The following is a 20,055-nucleotide window of genomic DNA, read 5'->3' on the forward strand; positions in this document are numbered from 1 at the left end:
GACGAGCATTCTCAGCAGCGAGTCTACCCTTAACAAAACCCACCTGGTCAGTGTTGATTAAGCGAGGGATAATAGAGTCAAGGCGAGAGGCAAGGATTTTAGCAAAAATTTTACAATCATAATTGATTAAAGATATGGGGCGGTAATTTTTACATTGGGAATGATCTTTATCAGGTTTGGGGATAATTACAACGAGAGCATCCAAAAAGGACCCAGAGGCTTTAGCCTCCAAAATAAAAGAATTAAATAATTGAAGGAGTTTAGGGGCAAAAAAGGAATAGAAGGAGGAGTAAAATTCAACAGGCAGACCATCGGGGCCAGGGGCTTTTGATTTTTTGAGAGAACGAATGGCCGTGGTAATTTCCTGGAGAGTAATTTCACGTTCCAAGTGGGAAAAATCAACGGGGAGGGAAGGAGGTGAGGGAAGACCTTCAAAAAATGTTGTTAAGTTTGCATCAGAGGGGTGTGTATCATCTGAATACAGGGCTTGGTAATAGTTGTGAAATACTTCAGCAATGTTTTCATCGGAGTGAACCAGTTTATTGAGAGAATCATTAAGAACTGGGCCGACAGCTTTGCGTTCAGACTTGACTTTCAAATAATTGGCCAACATTTTCCCTGCTTTGTTCTGGCCCCCATGAAATTTAGATTTTATTTTAAGGAGGGTGTGGCAGGCTTCATTAGTGATAATTTTATTAAGTGCTGTTTTGGCAAGAATTAAGTCCTGAAGGGTAGAAGAGGATTTGGAGGTGAAATACATGTGTTCAAGAGTTTTAATCTGTTTAAGCTGATCTTCATACTTTTGCTTATTGAGCTTCTTTTTGGTGGAAACATAGGATATCGTAAAAGCTCGGAAAGAAGCTTTGAAAGCATCCCAGGTGTTAGGGATGGAGGTATCAGCGGGGTTATTAAAGGAAAAGTATTCATTAAAAAACTCAGTACATTTTTTCATAAAAGTGGCATCAGATAAAAGAAAAGAATTACATTTCCAGCGACTGAATTTAGAGGGGCTAAGGGAAAGATCAAGGGTAGTATATACAGGAGCATGATCGGAGATAAAAATAGAGCCAATAACAGATTTTTGAATGGAGGGAAGGAGAGACTTACTAATCATAATATAATCAATTCTTGAACGTGTGTGATGAACATTCGAAAAAAAAGTATATTCTAATAGATCAGGGTTACACACTTTCCACGAATCATACAAAGGACGTGAGGCAATGGCAGACTGAAAACTCTTATGAGATTTGTCAGGTTGAAATTTACTCGAAGACAGCAGGTCTGAAAAAGGGTCTAACCATTGGTTAAAATCACCAGCTACTATAAAATCAGGGCAATCTATGGATGCAATGAGCAGTTTGATGTCTTTCCAAAATTGAGGATCTGGGCGAACAGGGCCATATATATTCAATAAGAGCATCGTCTTGTTGTGTATAGCAACCTTTGCCATTGCCCAACGACCTTCAGCATCATTTTGAGAGGAAATAATTTGAACATTTAAAGCTTTATGGAACAATATAGCAACCCCTCCTTTTTTTTGAACAGCAGGAGAAAACACAACCTGACCCACCCAATGTCTTTTGAGCTTAAGCGATCCAACATCAGAGCAATGCGTTTCCTGAAGGAAAACAACCTGTGAATGGAATTTGGTTAAGTGTGACAATACCTTCTGACGCTTGACAGGGTGACCAAGACCTCGAACATTCCAAGAGACAAAATTACACATGTTGGGAGGAGGAGAGGATGGGCAACAAATGGAGGCGACACATGGCAAGGAGAGCACTACAGAAGGGGAGACAAAAAATAACAGTGAAACAGTGGATTCGTAGGACGCTCAGCTTAAGGAAGGCAACAAGAGTCAAAAAATGAGGTATTAACAATCGGACAAATAGAGAAAACAGCAGTGACCACTTAGGAAGAAGAAAGGAAAGAGAAAGAGAGGAGAGAGCAAGAGAAGAAAGATACGTAAATATAGAAAGAAAAAGAGGGAACAGATCAAGGCACGAAGGCTTGATCTGAGAGAAAGAGAGTAACCAAAGCATGTGAGACGAGGGTACACCAGAGAGAGGATATGTCCCACGAGCACACAGGATACGGACAGTAGGAAAAGGAAAAACACAAGGATGTGAGGTGAGTATCAGACGAAGTTAGAGGAGGAAGATAAATTAAGAGAGGATAGATAGAATAGGATAATGGTTGTAAAAAGAGAGAGAACAAAAAAAGACATAAAAGCATTAGCTGGCAGTGTCCATAGTGGAAGGCGAGACACTTAGCAGATAATCGCAAAGTTTCTGTGGATCATCATAGGACTTGGTACGACCATTATGTGTGATCTTGCAGAAGCAGGGATGTAGAATTCCATACTGAATGTTGAGTTGTCTCATCATGGGACGAAGGTTCAGGAATTCCTTACGCCGAGCATTTGTAGCAGAAGAGAGATCCTGGGAAATGAAAATGTTATGGCCAGACCACTGGAGACGACGTTTGGCCCTGGCAGCCTTCAATACGGCCATTAACTCTGTGAACTCCAAGAATAACATGATGATGCCACGTGGTTTGGAGGCATTGGAGTTGAGGCGGCCAAGACGGTGTGCTCGTTGGATGTTGAGAGGATGTGTCGATGGTTGGAGTTCCAAAAGTTCCTGGAGAAATTTCCGAATAAAAGAGACCATGTCAGCCCCTTCCAAATTTTCCGGAACACCATAAACGCGTAGGTTATTTCGTCTATTGCGATTTTCCAAATCCTCGGTGTGAAGTTTGAGCTTGTAGATTTCTTATTCCAGTAATGGAATCAGAGTTGAGAGGTCCTGGACATCGCTCACACGTTGTTCTAAGTTCAAAACGTTATTTTCCATAACTACCCAGCGCTCCTCAGTCTGCTGAAGTTTAGCATTGGTAGCAGACATAAAAGGTTGAAGACCACGCACCTCTTCAAGGATGGAGTCCAAAACAGGATTAGTCGAAGAGTTAATGGGGGAAGGCGGGTCATTTTTAGGCCTTTTAGGCTTGGTTCCGGTTTGCGACAATTTCGGCGAAGTAGAGACATTTGCCATGGTGCAGAATAGCAAAAGGAGATATGTCCAATAAACTTGTAGAGTATGAACCAGAGTGGAGATGCACAAAGATGATAGGGGCACACAATGTGGCAAATAGAGGACGATGAAAAAAGGAATCGCCAAGTAACGCACTATTGATCAGTGCGAAGACAACAAAAGGCCACACATCACCGTAGAGGAGGCATCCACCAAGAGCAGAACATGGACAGGGTGGTAGAACACCATGCTAATATAAAGTGCCAGGCTTTATGTAGCAGTAGAAAAAGTCGCATTCAGGAAATTCAAAATGGCGGCCGATTTTACCTCACAGAAGATCTTGCGCATTAGACTCAAAATAGGCAAATTACACAAATTGGAAAGAAACTCTGAGCAGTCAGTAAGTAAAGGGCGCAGTATCATAGTATTGTGTCCAGAACAAGCTAATGCCGGAACGGAAGGGGGGTTGCAGAAGGTGCGAAGAGAAACATTCACGTCGGCACAAAATGGCGGCCGTTCGTGTTGCGATGTAAGAGAAAGTTACTGTTGTGAGTTGACGGTGAAATTGCGCTCGTATTGGCTGCAAAAGCGCTCCATTGTAGGCTGTCCACCTTCCGACACTGCCATATACCAAGAAAACCGTCCAAAAAACGGCAAGAAGGATCCTCATGGCATCCGCGGATCAGTCCGTAGCGGAGCTCACGGGGAAGATGTCCTCTGCAGCCGGCGCGCAAGCCACGCCCCCCGACTTTGTATGTTTGAAGATGAATTTGGGCAAGGCAGCCTTAATGTCCGAATATTGCCTTTGCTGTGTGAAGATATTTAGGCTTACATTTTGGTTGAAATGCTGCAGGCTGGTTCCTCTTTGGCAAAACCCTTATTGATTTTACTGAGGCATTGTTGTAAAGGGCCATGCTTAATTGGGGTATACCAGCTTATCTGGACACTGTCTACTGCCAAGTTGCAGCTTCAGGCAGCTGGATAAGAACCAGGCGTTTTTGAGTTTGTTTTTTTGTGCTGAGTCCTCCTCCTGCCCCATGTCTGATGGAGAATTTCTGTGCATTGAGTTGATGGGGAAAGAAATTGTTTTCCTCAGGAAGCCTGGATATTCAATCCTATTATTTTACCTATCATCAAACAAATAATGAAGACCATGTCCTCTTACTTGGACCAGTACACCAACCAGATCTTCCTTCGGGATTTCAGCATTCACTGGCATGACTGAAATGACTCCATACTGAATACTTTCAAGGCCTTCCTTACTGACCTCAACATTACCCAGTCAAGTAATGACCTAACGCACAATAAAGGCACCACCCGCCATCTAATCATCGCTAAGGATAGTGCCATACAGCTTAAATCTATACACCCCTGTTACTGGTCAGACCCCTACATAATCTCCTTCCTCGTCTTGGAAAAGGCGTTGACTAGTAAGGGTTAACATCTTAAACCCAGTCAACGGTCCAGAGACTTGGGAAAAATGTATGTAACCGATCGAACTCCTATTAGCAACAACATCCTACCTCCTCCTACAAACAGGACAAAAGTAAATGATCTTATTGAGCATTAACTACAATCCATGTCTGAAATACTTGATACGATTGCTCAGAAGCAACTATAAAGAATACCTAGTAGACACTCCAAACCCTGGTTCAACAACAACCTAAATTAGGAAATGCGCAATTTAAGGCTTGCTATGAGATCTTGCAGGAACTATACCTCCATTTCACAGCTCAAGCAAATGGGGTCGACACGCAGCTCCTAAAACAAACATATTTTTAGTTCAAATGCTGAATACTTTAGGGTGCAAATAGAGGATGCCAAAAACATACCTAACAAGCTATTCAAAATTGTCAAATAACTTGCCAATCCATCCACCCCTCTGTGAATGTCGAAACAGAGACCTGGGAAAGACCTTCGTCGTACAAGTTCTTCTCCCACCGACAATACCACTAGACTGGCGTCCACCAATCTTGCCCCTGACCACCAGGAATCTCTTGTCCTGCCTGGGTTTACAGGCCCTGTCATATCAACAACTTTCACGTCAGAGCATGGATGTTAATGGAACAAACGTCCTTCCAGTACCACGCCCTATGTCACTCGAAGTTCCCATTATTGGACTAAAATGAAGTTTGTAACCTATGCCTCTCCCCTGACCACGGCAACTCCTCATGTGAAGCTTACCTTGACTCGAAGTATGAAGAGAATGCTGACTTGGTCTTCAAGACATTCAGCAATCTAATAAAGACCTCTGCCAGAGTCAAAAGGCCTGCCTGTCCTACACCCACCCCAGGAGGCCTCACACTGAAGGAGAGCACCACTCTCGAGGGATTCTGACTTAATGCCCTGTTCACAAAGCACTACAGTCTCTAGTGCCCAGCCACGTTCGGGCTCTGCTTTTTATGGAGCGAAGACCTTGGATAAAAAAAAAAAGACCTGAGAATGGGTGTTGACCTCTCTCTTGACTCTCAGTTCCGAAGAGCACAACAAGCCTCAACTCCACCTGAAGCACAAAATCCCTTCACCAGCACCTAGACCCCTATCCACTCCAAAGCCATTATTGACTTTGAGAACACACTCATTGACTTGCTCCAAAGAGTCTGAACAGCTGATCCTCCAAAAACTTTTATCCATCCCCCTTACTGAGAAGATTATGATGAAGTCAAGTGCCGAAACCCACAGAGAATCTGCCTCGAAAGAGAGGACTGTCATTTGAGGAGGAATGTGCATCGAAGGCCCACTAGGCTTCCATGCCCAAGAAATGTAAAGAGACAGAGACACCAGCCTTTGCCCCCTTATGCTCCACCTCATATCCTACCACCGCTGCTGCCTTCACCGTGACCATGTATACTGCCCTCACTGCCTCTGTCACAGTCATCAGAGGGATGTCTTATGACAGAGGCCGACCCTTCACCTGACACACATTTTGAGCCACAGCCCAAAGTCCACCCTTAGGACAACTACAAAGCCCACCACAAAGTGGTCAAATGGACAGTCCCCTTCCATGCACGTTCCCTATGAGCAATTTCCTTGTTGAGGCTTTGTCCAAGTCAGGGTGGACAGTACAATTTCTGGCCATGATAAAAAAAGCATGCACATGTCTGCCCCAAAGATATTCAGGAAACCCATTAAGGCCTGGGTAGTAACAACAAGGGTGGAGAAGAATTATAAACCTTACCCAGTGACCCTGTGTACATCAGGGGCCATGGCCCTCATCATTAAGAATGCCTTTAAGCACAGCCCCCCCGCCAAATCCTCATCCACCTGATCACCCATCAGCTGTTAGGAGGGAACAATTGCCAGATTTCCTCTGTTACTGGGTGGAAATCACATCAGATCCAAAGGTAATTGAGATGGTTCACCATAGCTAATTCCTAGAACTTCACAGCCCCTCTCTAAATCCCATCCCATGCACATATCAGTAGATCAGTAGAGGAGATCTCCTTCCAATGCAAAAGGCCCCTATAGTCTTTGCTTCCTCATCCCCCAAGAAGGAAGCTGTTACAATAAAGATACCCTCTTGTAAGCAAGAGTCAGGTAGCCAGTTCACTTAGGATAACAAGGTAGATTTATTGCATAAGTTGTAGCTTAAGTTACAGGTTACCAGTTATGGATAAATACCCCCACCAGGAGCAGCATCCTTACTGCTCAGCCCACTCCCTCCAGCTGACACTCTTACAGGCACTCAACATTCCATGACATCATCACACTGTCCGAGCAGCAGGGAATAGAGAGTCTATGGAGAGGATGTATTACAACTAAACAGCAGGATATAACCGAAAGCTACCTCTGGCCAGTTTTGGACCTCCTGCTCCTCAACTGATCTTCCCTGTTCGCACATTCCCACGTGAAGCCCTGCAGGATTTCAGCCATCTGCTCCGACAAGGCGACTTCATGACGGCACTAAACGTGAAGAACACCTACTCTCCTATTCCCATTCATCTCACCTACCGGGGCTACCTCAGCTGCTAAGTGACTCCCTTTGTGGTAACCACTGCCCCATACCTACTCTCCTCTCCTGTGCAGAAAACAATCTAACATGGAGTCAGTGGCCATGCATTAGATAGCAGGAATATGTGACCATGTGAATGTACAGCACTTCATGATATGAACAGATGCTTATGGGACAATTAATGTTTTCCTTCTGGTTGATACACTCTCTGCCTGCAGATCCTCACCGACCCACAAACTTACTCGTTTCTGAGGAGTATTTAATAAGGTTGCAAGTTTTTAGGTCTCGGTACTATCCGGTTCGTCAGAACCGGAAGTAGCGAGATCTTATCTTTCTTAGAGGGGCTCTTAATCCCGCCTCTAATTTTGGCTCTCTCCCATTGGCTGGCTTCCTAAATGGAGGCCAGCCATTGCAGGAGAGAGCCGTCACTCCAAATAGGCTCCGTCCTTTTCGGATTTGGAGGTGTGTTCGGTGTGCTTCTTTCCACTTTTTAGCCACGCCCACCGAACACGCCCCCAAATCCGAAAAAAAAGTCGGAGCTTTTTTCCGCCATTTTGCGAGATTGACGTGCTCATCGGCACGTGTGTGGAGGTGGTTGTGAGCCCGTGAACGTCCTCAGGGCCAAACCGATACCCTGCCGGGACCTGCGACTGCTAAACTCGCCCTGCCGACCTTGGGCGCCTTTCCCCGATCTGCCTCACTTCACCGCCGTGACCTGGGCCCCTGAAATTGACCTAGCAGCTGTTTTCCCCGCTCTGAGATCACGGAGCCGAAGACGAAGGGGCCGCAACCCGATTGGCCGTTTCTCGGCGGAGCCGCGCTCTAATTGGCCGCTGCTGTGGGCCTGTCCTCAAGAGCCGCGCTCTCATTGGCCGAATCTCCCCGCGTCATCCGGCCCCGGCCCGGGAGCCGCGCTGCGAGTGGCTGACTCTTGGGAACCATCGATGACGTCACCGGGGCTCGCCTGAGAGCTGCGCACAGATTGGTGCAGCGCTCGAGCCTTGTTTTAAGCTCTGTTTGCAGCCATGTCTAAGCATCAGGTCGCAGTGGTGTATGAAATAAAAAAGCAGAGGACGAACACAAGGTTTCATAGAGACACCGAGTGACCTGCTAAAGTGCTAATGTTCGTCCATTCACCGTCTCACTTAACTTTATTTGGTGGGTACTGACCTTTTGGCAGTCTCAGCAGAGAGGCCAGAGAGTGAATGGTGCCACGTTTTGAGCCCGCCACTCAAACTGTGCCGGTGGCCTAGCAGATCCCTGTTGAGAACAGTTGTCAGGTGGTGTGGTGGTGCAGAGTATATGCCCCCACCCCCTCACCAACACACACCGGTATTGATCTAGTCTTTTTATGATAATCTTGGTTCCGAACATTTTGAAAAGAATAAAAAAAACTATAGAAACAGATTGGACATGAAGAGGATTGCCTCCTTGTATAAAGTAATGTTTACCGGGTGTTGAGTGCACAATCATGATAGCTCCGTTGTATTTCTGACCTCCCTGTCAAACTACATTGTGTGATCGCAGGAAAATCCGTACCTCCCTGTGGCTCACTATCTTCCAAAAATGAAGTGCTTAGAAACAGGCGCTTTATTGAAAGACAAAGTCTAAAACATGAGTTGCTTCACAGAGACCAGCGTGGTGGTGAGTGTTGTCTGGTTAAGGTTATATTATAAAAACCTTGAGGTGAAGAGTTAGGAAGCGGGTCAGGGTCAGTTAATTTTTAACAAATCTACATTACACATATTTGTCCAGAATCACACGTTTTTTTGGTGAACTGTCGCAGTCGAGATCAGCGTCCATGTCTCCAGACTGCAGTGTCCAACTTCGCCGCTAGAGCGCATTTTAACCCTCTATGTAAAAGGCCATACACTCTGTATAGTTTACGTTTACGGCCTGAGCACAAACACCGAGCCTCGGTCTGATTCAGCGGGCCTTGGCCTCCTGGTGGGAGGGGTGACTTGTTGTAGCCAAGGCTTGGACTCAGAGGGTCCGTAAAATCAGGGGACCCGGGGAGCTGCCCCGCCCTCGGAGGGTGTGAGTCCCGAGGTTTCTGAGTTTCTCACACTTCGGCCCTTTCAGGCCGCTGAACCGACAACAATGGAAGCGTGGCGGCCCAAGGGCTGAGCTGAAAGAGGATGCCAGGCCATCTGGAAGGCAAAGCCAGCAGATCTGTCTCCAGCCCTGGGATCCCGCCCCACCCACCTTTAGAAATAACTGGAAACAATAGTGCTGGTCAACGGTACTTTAATGGACGCGCTCGTTCTCATATTCCGGAAGGGGGAGGGGTGTTAGTGGCGGGAGAGACCAACTCCCAGGTAATACAGTATTCCTCACTCAGTGTGTAGGCTGCTCTACCTTAAGTAGGTAGTATCTGGATATTAATGGTGTATGATTCTATAGGGCAGCTCGTGTCCAATACATTCCTGACATGCGACCGACCCTGCCCAAGCCCAATCCGTCTTTCAGAAGCACGTTTTAAAGATGAACTCAGATTAGGCTGTTCTTCCTCGGTGTTGCCAGTCCAGATGTGCAAACACACGCCCACCAAAGCTCCAACGCACAACCGCCTACATTATTACAAAAATAACTACCGCCTACATTATTTAAAAAATAACTAGCAAAATGAGAATTATTTTCATTAAAAATTACAATAATAATGATCTTTCTAACAGCGGTGATGGAAACATGAAAATAATAGCATTATCTCCTAGTAGTGGTAGTGGTGTTAATAGTAACAGTCATTATAGTGGTGTGGTGGGTGACGGGGAGTGTGCTTAAAGATCAGAGGTCAAATGTTTTAGCTTAATGGAGCGTGCCTGCAGCAGAAATGCCGCTGGGCGTACAAGGGGCATTAAAATACAAATACATACAAAATAATTATGAAACATACATATAGACAATCATTTTGCTGATAAATAGCGTGCTGACGTATAATGACAGTGAAATTAAATCACATGTATTGTCTATGGAGAAGATATGTAAATTATATTTTTATTGCAACGAATATTTGAAGTTTCGTACATTTTGGGATACAGAGAAGCATCACTGGTTGCGTAAAATAAATTAAAAATAAAATAAAAAGATGAGGAAATACCGTGGATTTTGTGTGATACCTGTGGCAGAGAGTCCCCTATTCACTAACCCCATATGGACAGTTGTTGACTTTCCTGCCACGTGTTTAAAGGCAGCCTCACAAACAGCCCACAAAATGCATGCTTTCAGTGACGTGTAAAGGCGCATTGAGGCCTTCATTTCTGTTGGCATATTGTTTCCTGGCACTTGGCGAGAGTGACAGTGAGTGCAAGAGTGACAGTGAGTGGGAGAGTGACAGTGAGTGCGAGAGTGACAGTGAGTGCGAGAGTGACAGTGAGTGCGAGAGTGACAGTGAGTGCAGACTGACTGCAGAGTGACAGTGACTGCAGAGTGACAGTGACTGCAGAGTGACAGTGACTGCAGTGTGTGAGTGTGCAGGGTGAACAGTGTGAGTGTGCAGGGTGAGCAGTGTGTGAATGTGTAGGGGCAGTGTGTGAGTGTGCAGGAAACGAACACTCAAACTAAGTCCACCACACACATACATAACACCACACACATAAGACCACACACACACATACACCACACACACATACACCACACACACACTGTAGAGTGCTGTGTGCTGTAGAGTGCTATGTGCTGTAGAGTGCTGCAGAGTGTTGTTGTGTGCTGTAGAGTGCTGTGTGCTGTAGAGTGCTGTGTGCTGTGTGCTGTATGCTGTAGAGTGCAGAGTGCTGTGTAATTTTGAGTGCTGTGTGCTGTAGAGTGCTGTGTGCTGTAGAGTGCTGTGTGCTGTAGAGTGTTGTGTGCTGTAGAGCTGCGTGCTGTAGAGTGCTGCGTGCTGTAGAGTGCTGCGTGCTGTAGAGTGCTGTAGAGTGTGTCTGTGTGAGGGTGGCTCTGTGTAGGGTGTAGCTATTGGCATTGTAAATGACAATGCCATTTGTTTAACTATTAAGCTATTGGCAATGTAAATGACAATGCCATTGATGATTTAAAAAAAAAAAATGTCATGAGCAATGCCAATAGCTCTACCTTTAATGATGCCGAGACCATTGCATTGTAAATGCTTGTTCTGCATTGCACTTTTGTTAAACTCATCTTCACCTCGGATGTGGAATACAATATCTGGAACTGACCTTCAGACCATGAGGGTTGTGCCACATACTGCTAGGTCTGTGACATCACTTCCAGGAAGGCACTGTCATTTGGAGCATTAGCCATGGCGCCACCTACCGGTGCAATAGAGCTATCTCAACTTTTCCTGAGCCAGTTTGCTTCATGGGGAGGTTCATGAGGTGAGAAATCTGCAAGTGAGTGTCCACCAAAAATACCATTATGGAAGGCAAGTAACATATTAATCTGTTCACAAAAAAAATGTAGTACTCCCTGGAAGATAGTCTATCTACCCTACAAGTCGTGAATCTGTCCAAGCACACCACAACATCCAAATACTTCAACTTGGGATAACATTGGCCGCAGGGCTTAATATTTACAAATGTAGTCCCTCGTGTATCTTAACACCCAGAAATTGATGGCACCTTCAAGTTATTCATGTGAGGCATATTTCTAACTGCTATGTTTTAGCTGCCTGTTAATTTATGCTATTTACTAATATGCACTGAGTTTCTAACGACTACCACCTCCGAGAGTAAGCCTTGATTACTTTAATTTGGATAGTCAATATCCAAAGGGATCGACTATCCAGTTGGAATGCTGTAGTATTAGCCTTAAAACACAGCTGACAGAATTGTTAGGATACTACCCAGTATCTGCGTACTGCTTGATGACAATTAGAAAGTGCCTCATTCCCACCAAAGGTGTATGTAAAAAGGGTCTGAACCTATGCACTGTAATCTGCTGCCACCACGGTCACTCAGCTCATAGTAGACCTATTTATGTGGTTAATAGTGCACTTTCAGTCTCCCTCTTTAAGCAGAGATATATTCTACATCTTACCTCTCTTTTAAAAAAAAAAAAAGCAGCGCTTCCTGTGGCGGAAAATAAAGCTGGTCAGGTTGGCAGAGCTTTTCTAAAGGATACTGTCTTTGACATTGTGTAAATATTAAAGAAGACTTGTGCCATTGCTATAATCTACACTGTCATACCTACCTGAGCAACTGCCTCTGCTCAGTGAATATGGTATTTGAACTATGTTGTTATAGGTTATGGTTCTTCACCTACACACAGTGATCGAAGTGCATTAAAAGAAGTAAGGGAACTGTGATCCTGAACCCAGTGGGGGCGAGGTCGCTGAGCGTGGGGGAAGGATCAAATGCGTGGTTAAATACTAAATATTTTGTAACTATGTTGTTGGTCTTTCACCTTCAATTAACCGTATATAAAATAACACTCACCTTAAATCAAAAGAAAATGCAAGTTAAACGAAGTAGTGAGAGATGCACTTTTTTATGCAGTGAAACGTCTGTTTAATGCGATAACTGGAGAGATCTGTGTGTGTAACCAGAGAGCCACAGAATTTAATTCTGGTTGGTGCAGTTGGAAATAGTGACTTCTGAGTTTTTAGTGTTCAGCCTGTGACAGAAAGCATATGTACAGTATGACACACAGTATAAGATTTGCTGCCACAAAATGCATAAAAAGGTTTGGGTTTAAGGTTAAAAAAAAAGTGCTTCCAAAATATAGATCTGAGTAATATGCAGACAGTAAAGAATACAAAAATGTTTTATAACTGTCCCTTAACACCACTCACTCCACAGCTCATCAGGTCACCTTACAATACCTCTCAAAAAGAATATCTTCTAGTGACTCCATCAATTAAAGTCCGTACCGGCTCACAAGCAGCCTTTACATTTGCACATTAACCGAATGTGAATACTTAAATTTCTGGCTGGCAGCAGACACCCTGGCAAGAAGGCTTGTTTCCTGTACCCTTGTCTGCCCCTCCCTCAGCTTCACAGCTCAGGAGATTCCGTCATTCAGCTTAAGCCTCTCAAATGTCAGAGTTAACCATCCCAGAACGGTTGCATTTGTAGGGGGAACTGTTTTTGTCATATTAAAAAAAAGTATGGGCATGTCGTACCCCGCAGATCCCGCCCATTTCGACCTCTGCTTATGCAACACATTTTGAAATCATGTAAAGTTCGAGTCCAACTAAGAATTATTTACAGTAAATGTGACAGTTGTCCGCTTAGTCCTCTTGGCTAATTCACCTAATTCAGAAATCTTTTGATGTACTGCCTTCCTTTTATACTGCTTCTCTCGGTCAGTCCTAAGAACAATCTTAAAAAAAAAAAACCTTTGCCTTGATCGACCTCAATATAGATTAGAATGTGTACTATTGTTTTTCAGGAGACCTGTGCTTATTTAAAATAATACTTTGAAGTGAGATTTTACAGATGTGTTTCTTTCAATTTCTTATACCCAAAGGTCAAAACAACAAGTTGCAGAAATTATAAGAAGTTTTAAAGGCCAAGTGAGAAAAATGCTGCGGCATGCTGAGGCTTCATATATAATAGAGTATGCCTACAATGACAAGGCTATTCTTGAACAGAGGAACTTTCTGACAGAAGAACTGTATGGGAATGCCTTTATGGTTTATAAGGTAGATGTTTTCAATGTCCTCAATTCTACAGTGTGAATAATTGTTGCCTGTTTGGTGCCCTCTTTAGTCTAAAAAGGTAAAAAGTAACACAAAAAAACATAGTCTGTAAGGCTCTAGGTGAAAATGCCTTTTTATGCTGTGCCGCGCTCTTCTCTTCCTGTTTTTTCCTCACTTTCCTTGAAAATGACTTACAATATCGAAGCCATGGTTGACTGAGCAAAGTGAAATGGAAGCAAGAAATAGCTGTGCAATAGACCATGATCATATAGCCAGTTTAGTACTTTATTGCCTTCATCTCTCTTGACCAGCCTCCTCCTGTGCTAACATTTTCAGCTCCTGCACTTTTGTCCTTTCTTCTGCGTTGTTACTTTGTCTGATATTCTGCATCAACACTTGACTGACACACTTACGGTCCCTTAGGTCTGTCTGATTTTTATTTAACCAGTCCCACATAGGAGTGAATGTTGGTACTAAAATATCATTGTAAGTAATTTATCTGAACTAAATGGTCTCCACAAACAAGTTTGGAAACACGTGATGCTCTTCCAACCAATCCTCTATGCTAGCTAGTGATACTCAAAGTATGGCCTGGGGTTGCCTGTGGCTCTCCTGACCTTTACATGCAGCCCCCTGGTGAAAAGGACTGCTGTTTACTTGACAGACCGCTAACCTTTAGAGAGATGTTACATTACCGGACAAGCATTTATTTACAGGTTAACTGCAGTAAAGGAAAAGAAGAAAAGAAGTTGTACTGCACCATTTAATGTTAAGAACACCTTTACTTTTAAACACACCTTGGAACAAACGTGTACAAATTTGAGTCTTCACAATTGAATTTTGTATTTCATTAACATATTGAATCTTTTCACTTTAGTACATCATATAATATCTGTGCATTGAGAAGTATTTTTTAAGAGTGTTTGTTTTAAAAATGAACGAAGAAAAAACATTCATGCCTTCCTCCACCCTGCCAATAATGCCAATAGTGAACTTATAGTCCGTTTTCATGTGGATCCGTTTGGGTGGCCTGAGTTGCTGTTATACATTGACATCATTATAGTTTATAGAGTCAAAGACAGAAGAAGGTTTTGCACAGCGCGCATCTTGAACTCCTGTATTTCAAGGTGCTCATATATGATAATGAATAAAAGGGATGCAACGTAAAATAAAACTATTGCCTAGCATCACAGAATTTGGTCAAGTGGGTAAACCAGGTTTGATCCCAGGTTTTCTGGTTTCACATTGTGCACTTCCGTTTCATTCAAATTCAATAATCAAGTAACTTCATTTTGTAAACTTGATTCGGCCATGGTAGCAATAGTGAGAAGAGAAGGCTTACACCAAGGTGCGGTAGAGCATTGGTGACTCGGATACAGCTACAGCTGAGCACAGCATTGGCAAATCTATGCCTCCTCTAAAGACAAAGCACTAGGCACAGAGCAGTATGGAATTGAGCCGTGAAAATAAATCATATACATACTTTGCTTTCTGTACACCCATCTTGCCCCCCCTCACTACAATTTTCCACCCCATCATTGGGTCCCTCTGTCACACCACACACCATACTATTTGGCCCCTAGAAACCTCTTTGAGTACCCATGCACTATGCTGTGGTCGATAGTCCTGCCCTGAGTCAGTCTTTCCTTAATCCAATGTCTGTGCCCATAGTTTGGAGGGGTTGTCCTCCCTCCCTGCTTCCTATAAACAAATTCTGAACAGAGAAACCCCTTTCTGGCTGCTAACATGAATTTTAGTTAGCATTCCTGCAATTTTCCTGCAAAGGGAGAGTTCTTTGTTAGAACCCAGAGGGTTGTGTTAAAATAAAATGCAGTGTTTTCATTGAAACACACATTTTCTATGGATACCACTGAAGGAGGGATTTTGTACATCAACTGATCACTATGAGAAGCATGGACCTCAAGATGAAGGTATTTGTTGTTTCTGTCCAGTGTTTTTCCAAGCACTGCACCCTCATTTTCTGATGCTGCTCTTGACAAAGAGTATACACCTCTAAATTGTCTTTATATACCAGCTATGCAAATTCCTCATTTTTTTAGAACCTTTGCTTGTTGGCATACTTTCTACAGTGTGTAGAAATTCATGCTTTTTAGCTGGAGAATGAGCCTTATGTTTTACCAAGTTTCTGCTACAGTTCAAGAAACATGTACGTTTCCCAGGATTATCAAATGGGTGATTAACTGTCATAACCTGTCAAGTAAGTTTGGACACTCATTTAAAGATTTGAATGCTCTCTGAAATGCCTTTCAGTTAATAAAATAGGGCAAAATAAGAAAATTCAAACTGGTTATTAAGCAGCTAGTACGCTTTTATTGATGATGTAGCACATTCTCCTGTCCCTAAATCACATCAGTGTCTCCGGAACGAATTTAGTGTAACAAAAGAATAGGTACACAGAGCGGCCATCTTGGAGTGGTTTTTCTTAGTTAAAAAAATAGTTTGATTTTGACTGCCTTGCATCTGCACACTTATGTGGCAGCGATCTTGTGTTGCTTCTTAGTTTATTCTTCATATACCATTCCCAAATGATGGACAACGATCTTGGGACAGTATATTCAAATAAACTATTCATATATTGTCATGCAATAAGGGAAGCGAGCAGCCCGGTTGCACAGTGTAGTAACAAAATGCTAGGAAAGATGATTGTGCGGGGAGTAGGTGCCCAATGGCCATGTAGCGGGCTGCTGAACTGTAAGATCTCACACACACACAACAGGGTGATCAGGTTTCAAAAAGAATCGTAGGAGCAGTGAAGGATAGATGACCAAAGGTTGCAAATGGGGGCAGGGAGGCTTGGAGCATGAAAACGCAATCCAAGAGCTGGGCAGGGATCTTTGGCCAATTTAAAATAAAACTAATTCAAAAGGGAGACCAAGGAAAAATACATTCACTCTCATGGAGTGATGAAAGTAAAAATAAAGATGAAGTTCTCAGATTGTAAGCAGCAGAAGTCTACACCTCATCCAAACAGAAGCACTGTAAAACCGCTATGGCTCAGGGAAGGGACACCCACAAGAAGCGGTAGGAAAATCACTCAATACGAAGCAGTGAAATGAGAGCAACAAGAAAGCCTATTAGTGATAAACAATGAGGTGACTCAAGGCTCAGTGTAAGAATTGATTTTGTACACAAAAGGTCTTTAAAAAACAGACATCTGAAGATGCCTGTAGGCTAGACCTGGAAAGGTCATACCCCTCTCCACAATGTATTGCGGAAGGTGTCCTAATGCATGTATCGCAAGTCCTGTAAATAAATGTTTTAGATCAGTGTTTATTTAACCTGTGGTCTGTGAACGCCTGGAGGTTTGTGACACCTACTCAGGGGGTGCAAGGCTGCTTACAAAAGTAAATCGATTATTATGTGTGTATATATGTCAAACCACCCTTGTCTCCTGGAGACAAGCACAACACACTCCGGAATCTTTAGAGGGCTTTATTTTCAAAATTTTGCGCAGTGCTGGCAGTCCATAAAACAATAGGCATACGCGTTTCAGCCCTAAAACAGCACCCTGGTTCGCCACAAAACTAAGAGAGCTCAAACAAACCTGTAGGAAGTTAGAAAGGAGCTGGAGACAGAACAGAAGAATGGAAATCAATCTATAGAGCGGCAATAAGGAAATATAAGTCAGAAATAAAAACTGTGCAATCCTCCTAAGAGGAGAAGATCAGCGCTGCTGCAAACTCCCCTAAGGAGATTTTTCGCATCGCCAAATCCCTGGTCACCATACCCCAAAAAAAAACCAATCCAGAAGACACACCCGCCTGATGCAACAATCTTGCAGAATTTTTTCACCAGAAAATTGAACTAATTGCCCAATCCTTCCCTCCGTCCCTGAACGACACTTTCGAGCCCGACACAAGGAGTCCCCCTCCCAATCCCCGATGCTCCCTTGCAGAGTTCCCCCCATTAGATGAAGACTCCCTTAAGGCAATCATGCCTAGAGTGACCTCGGGTTCTCCACTAGACCCCGCCCCTCCGCGATACCTTCCCTTAGTTGCCAATGTCATATGCCCAGTCATCCTGGCTATTATAAATGCCTCAATTTTAGCGGGCACGGTCCCCCGTGCCTGGAAGTGCGCCCAGGTAAAGGCCCACCTGAAAAAACCCAGCCTGGACTCCGCTAACAGGCCAACTACGACCCATATCCCTCCTCCCCTGGTTAAGTAACCTAACCGAGAGACACCTAAACTCTGTTCTAGTACAGTACCTAGAGCTGAACAATCTGCTTCATGTATCACAAACAGGTTTCCGCCCCCGTTTAGGGACGGAGACGGCCCTTCTGGCCGTAACCGAAGAGGCTCGAAGACTCATGGACCAGGGTGGTTCAGCAGCTATCATCCTTTTAGACCTCAGTGCCGCCTTCGACACTGTAGATCACAAGATCCTGCTGAACCGGCTAAAAAGTCTAGGAGTGACCCACTCAGCTCTCTCCTGGCTACAATCATTCCTCAAAGACCGGTTCTTTCAGGTCTTCGAAGGCAACGCCTCCTCCGACTGGTGGCCGCTCAGTTGTGGGGTCCCTCAGGGCTCGTCCCTGAGCCCCACACTTTTTAATACCTATATGGCACCCTTAGCCGAGGTAGTTCTCCCATTCGGCATACAGATCATATCATATGCTGATGACACCCAGTTGGTGGTATCACTGAACCACCCAGAGGGCTCATCTTGCTTCCTCGGCAGCTGCCTAGAGGCTGTAGCCGAATGGATGAAACTCTCCCACCTCAAACTAAATGGCGACAAGACTGAGCTCATGTTCTTGGGTAAACTGCCTGCCTTGTCTGCACATCTATGGCCAACCTGCCTTAACCCAATGCCTGCCCCAAAACAGCAGATTGAGAGCCTCGGCATATGGCTTGACAGCTCTATGTGCTTTGGCCATCAGGCCACCAAGCTAGCGGCTGCCTGCTTTGGCCTGTTGAGGATGCTTAGGAAAGTTCTCCCCCTGCTTCCCTTCAAGGCGAGAAGAATCATGGTACAGGCCTTAATTCTCACGCCTGGACTACGGGAACGGGCTGTACTTGGGCGCCCCACAGGCAACCTTACAAAGACTCCAGGTGATCCAGAACAGCGCAGCCCGCCTTCTGCTCCAAATCCCCCGGAGACAATCTGCTAAACCCGCCCTAAGGATGCTGCACTGGCTCCTGATCCGGGCCAGAATCCAGTTCAAACCCATGTGCCTGGCTCATAGAGCCATGTGGAAATCTGGTCCAGCCATTTCACACTCCCTGATCATGCCCTATCAACCCTCAAGAAACCTTCGTTCCAGCTTAGCCTTTCTTGCCACAACCAGGCAAGTCCGCCGTGCCAAGTGGGGTGGTCGCTCTTTCTCCCTGAACGCCTCAAACCTCTGGAACTCTCTGTCCCCCTCTCTGAGCAGCGAACCAAACATACTGGCCTTCCGCAAGCTCCTAAAAACCCACCTTTTTCGCAATGTGCCCTAATTTGATTTGCCGTCCCCATGCAGTCCGCAAGCGCTACGAGGCCTCAGGGTAGAAACGCGCTATATAAAAATAATTTAATTCGTTCAGCGAAGGTTCGCCTTCATCAGTGCCAGTTTCACGGGCTCCTTCGGGAGTCAGCACAGGGTACAGATGTTCTAAAAACCGAGCCCTGTTAAATGTTACTCTTGCCCCTCCTCCAGATCAGGTGCTCTTCATTCGCACTGACACTCCCACAGCCATTGCATTCTGGTGCCTGTAGTCCAGGTGGGCGGCTGAATAGTTTCAGTAGTGCTCCAAGTCATACAGTGATGCTCCCAACTTTGAGCACCAGCCACACACCAGCTCGAGTGCCCGGCGGGTGTGTCAAAACAAAGTCCACAGCCGAATCCTTCCTCAGGCACACCGTGTTGCCTCCTCTCTCCCCATTGCAGCCCAAACAGCCAATGGCGAGATACCTGCTGGGTGGGGGGGTGCTTGTTTTTGCCATCAATGCAAGTTTCCACACTGCTGGTTGTCGTAAGGTGCTCCAAACCAAGAGGGTGTGCCACAGGTCAGCAACCAGCTTGCTGACTAAACACCAAACCACGCTTGTTCCCTGGAGATAAGCACGACACACTCCGGAATCTTTAGAGGGCTTTATTTTCAAAATTTTGCGCATTGCTGGCAGTCCATAAAACAACAGGCATACGCGTTTCAGAGATGGTTCGCCTTCATCCGTGCCAGTTTCACGGGCTCCTTTGGGGGTCAGCACAGGATACAGCTGTTCTAAAAACCGAGCCCTGTTGAATGTTACTCTTGCCCCTCCTCCAGATCAGGTGCTCTTCATTTGCGCTGACACTCCCACAGGCATTGCAGGCTGGTGTGTATATATGTATGCACTATTATAATGCTTCAAAAAGTAAATCAAGAAAATCTTTTTTGGTTCATGCCCCAGTTTTCGCAATGCCATCCTTCACCTCATCACCCGGATTGCCATCAACTCCGAGCACGTCATCTTTCCAGGGGACATCAGCT

The 20,055-nt window shown here is 44.8% G+C and overlaps 1 protein-coding gene across 2 annotated transcripts in view; it reads left to right on the plus strand.

Annotated features, from left to right (window-relative positions):
* PUM3 (pumilio RNA binding family member 3) overlaps positions 1 to 20,055 on the plus strand; it is a 320,840-nt gene that overhangs the window by 118,151 nt on the left and 182,634 nt on the right. For both annotated transcript variants that reach the window (XM_086961213.1, XM_086961214.1), the window contains exon 8: positions 13,408 to 13,582. In XM_086961213.1, the coding sequence (XP_086817339.1) occupies positions 13,408 to 13,582 (175 nt within the window). The remainder of the gene's footprint in view (positions 1 to 13,407; positions 13,583 to 20,055) is intronic.

This window comes from Lissotriton vulgaris, chromosome 3_1 (genome assembly GCF_964263255.1).
Source record: "Lissotriton vulgaris chromosome 3_1, aLisVul1.2, whole genome shotgun sequence".
Classification (NCBI taxonomy): Eukaryota; Metazoa; Chordata; class Amphibia; order Caudata; family Salamandridae; genus Lissotriton; species Lissotriton vulgaris.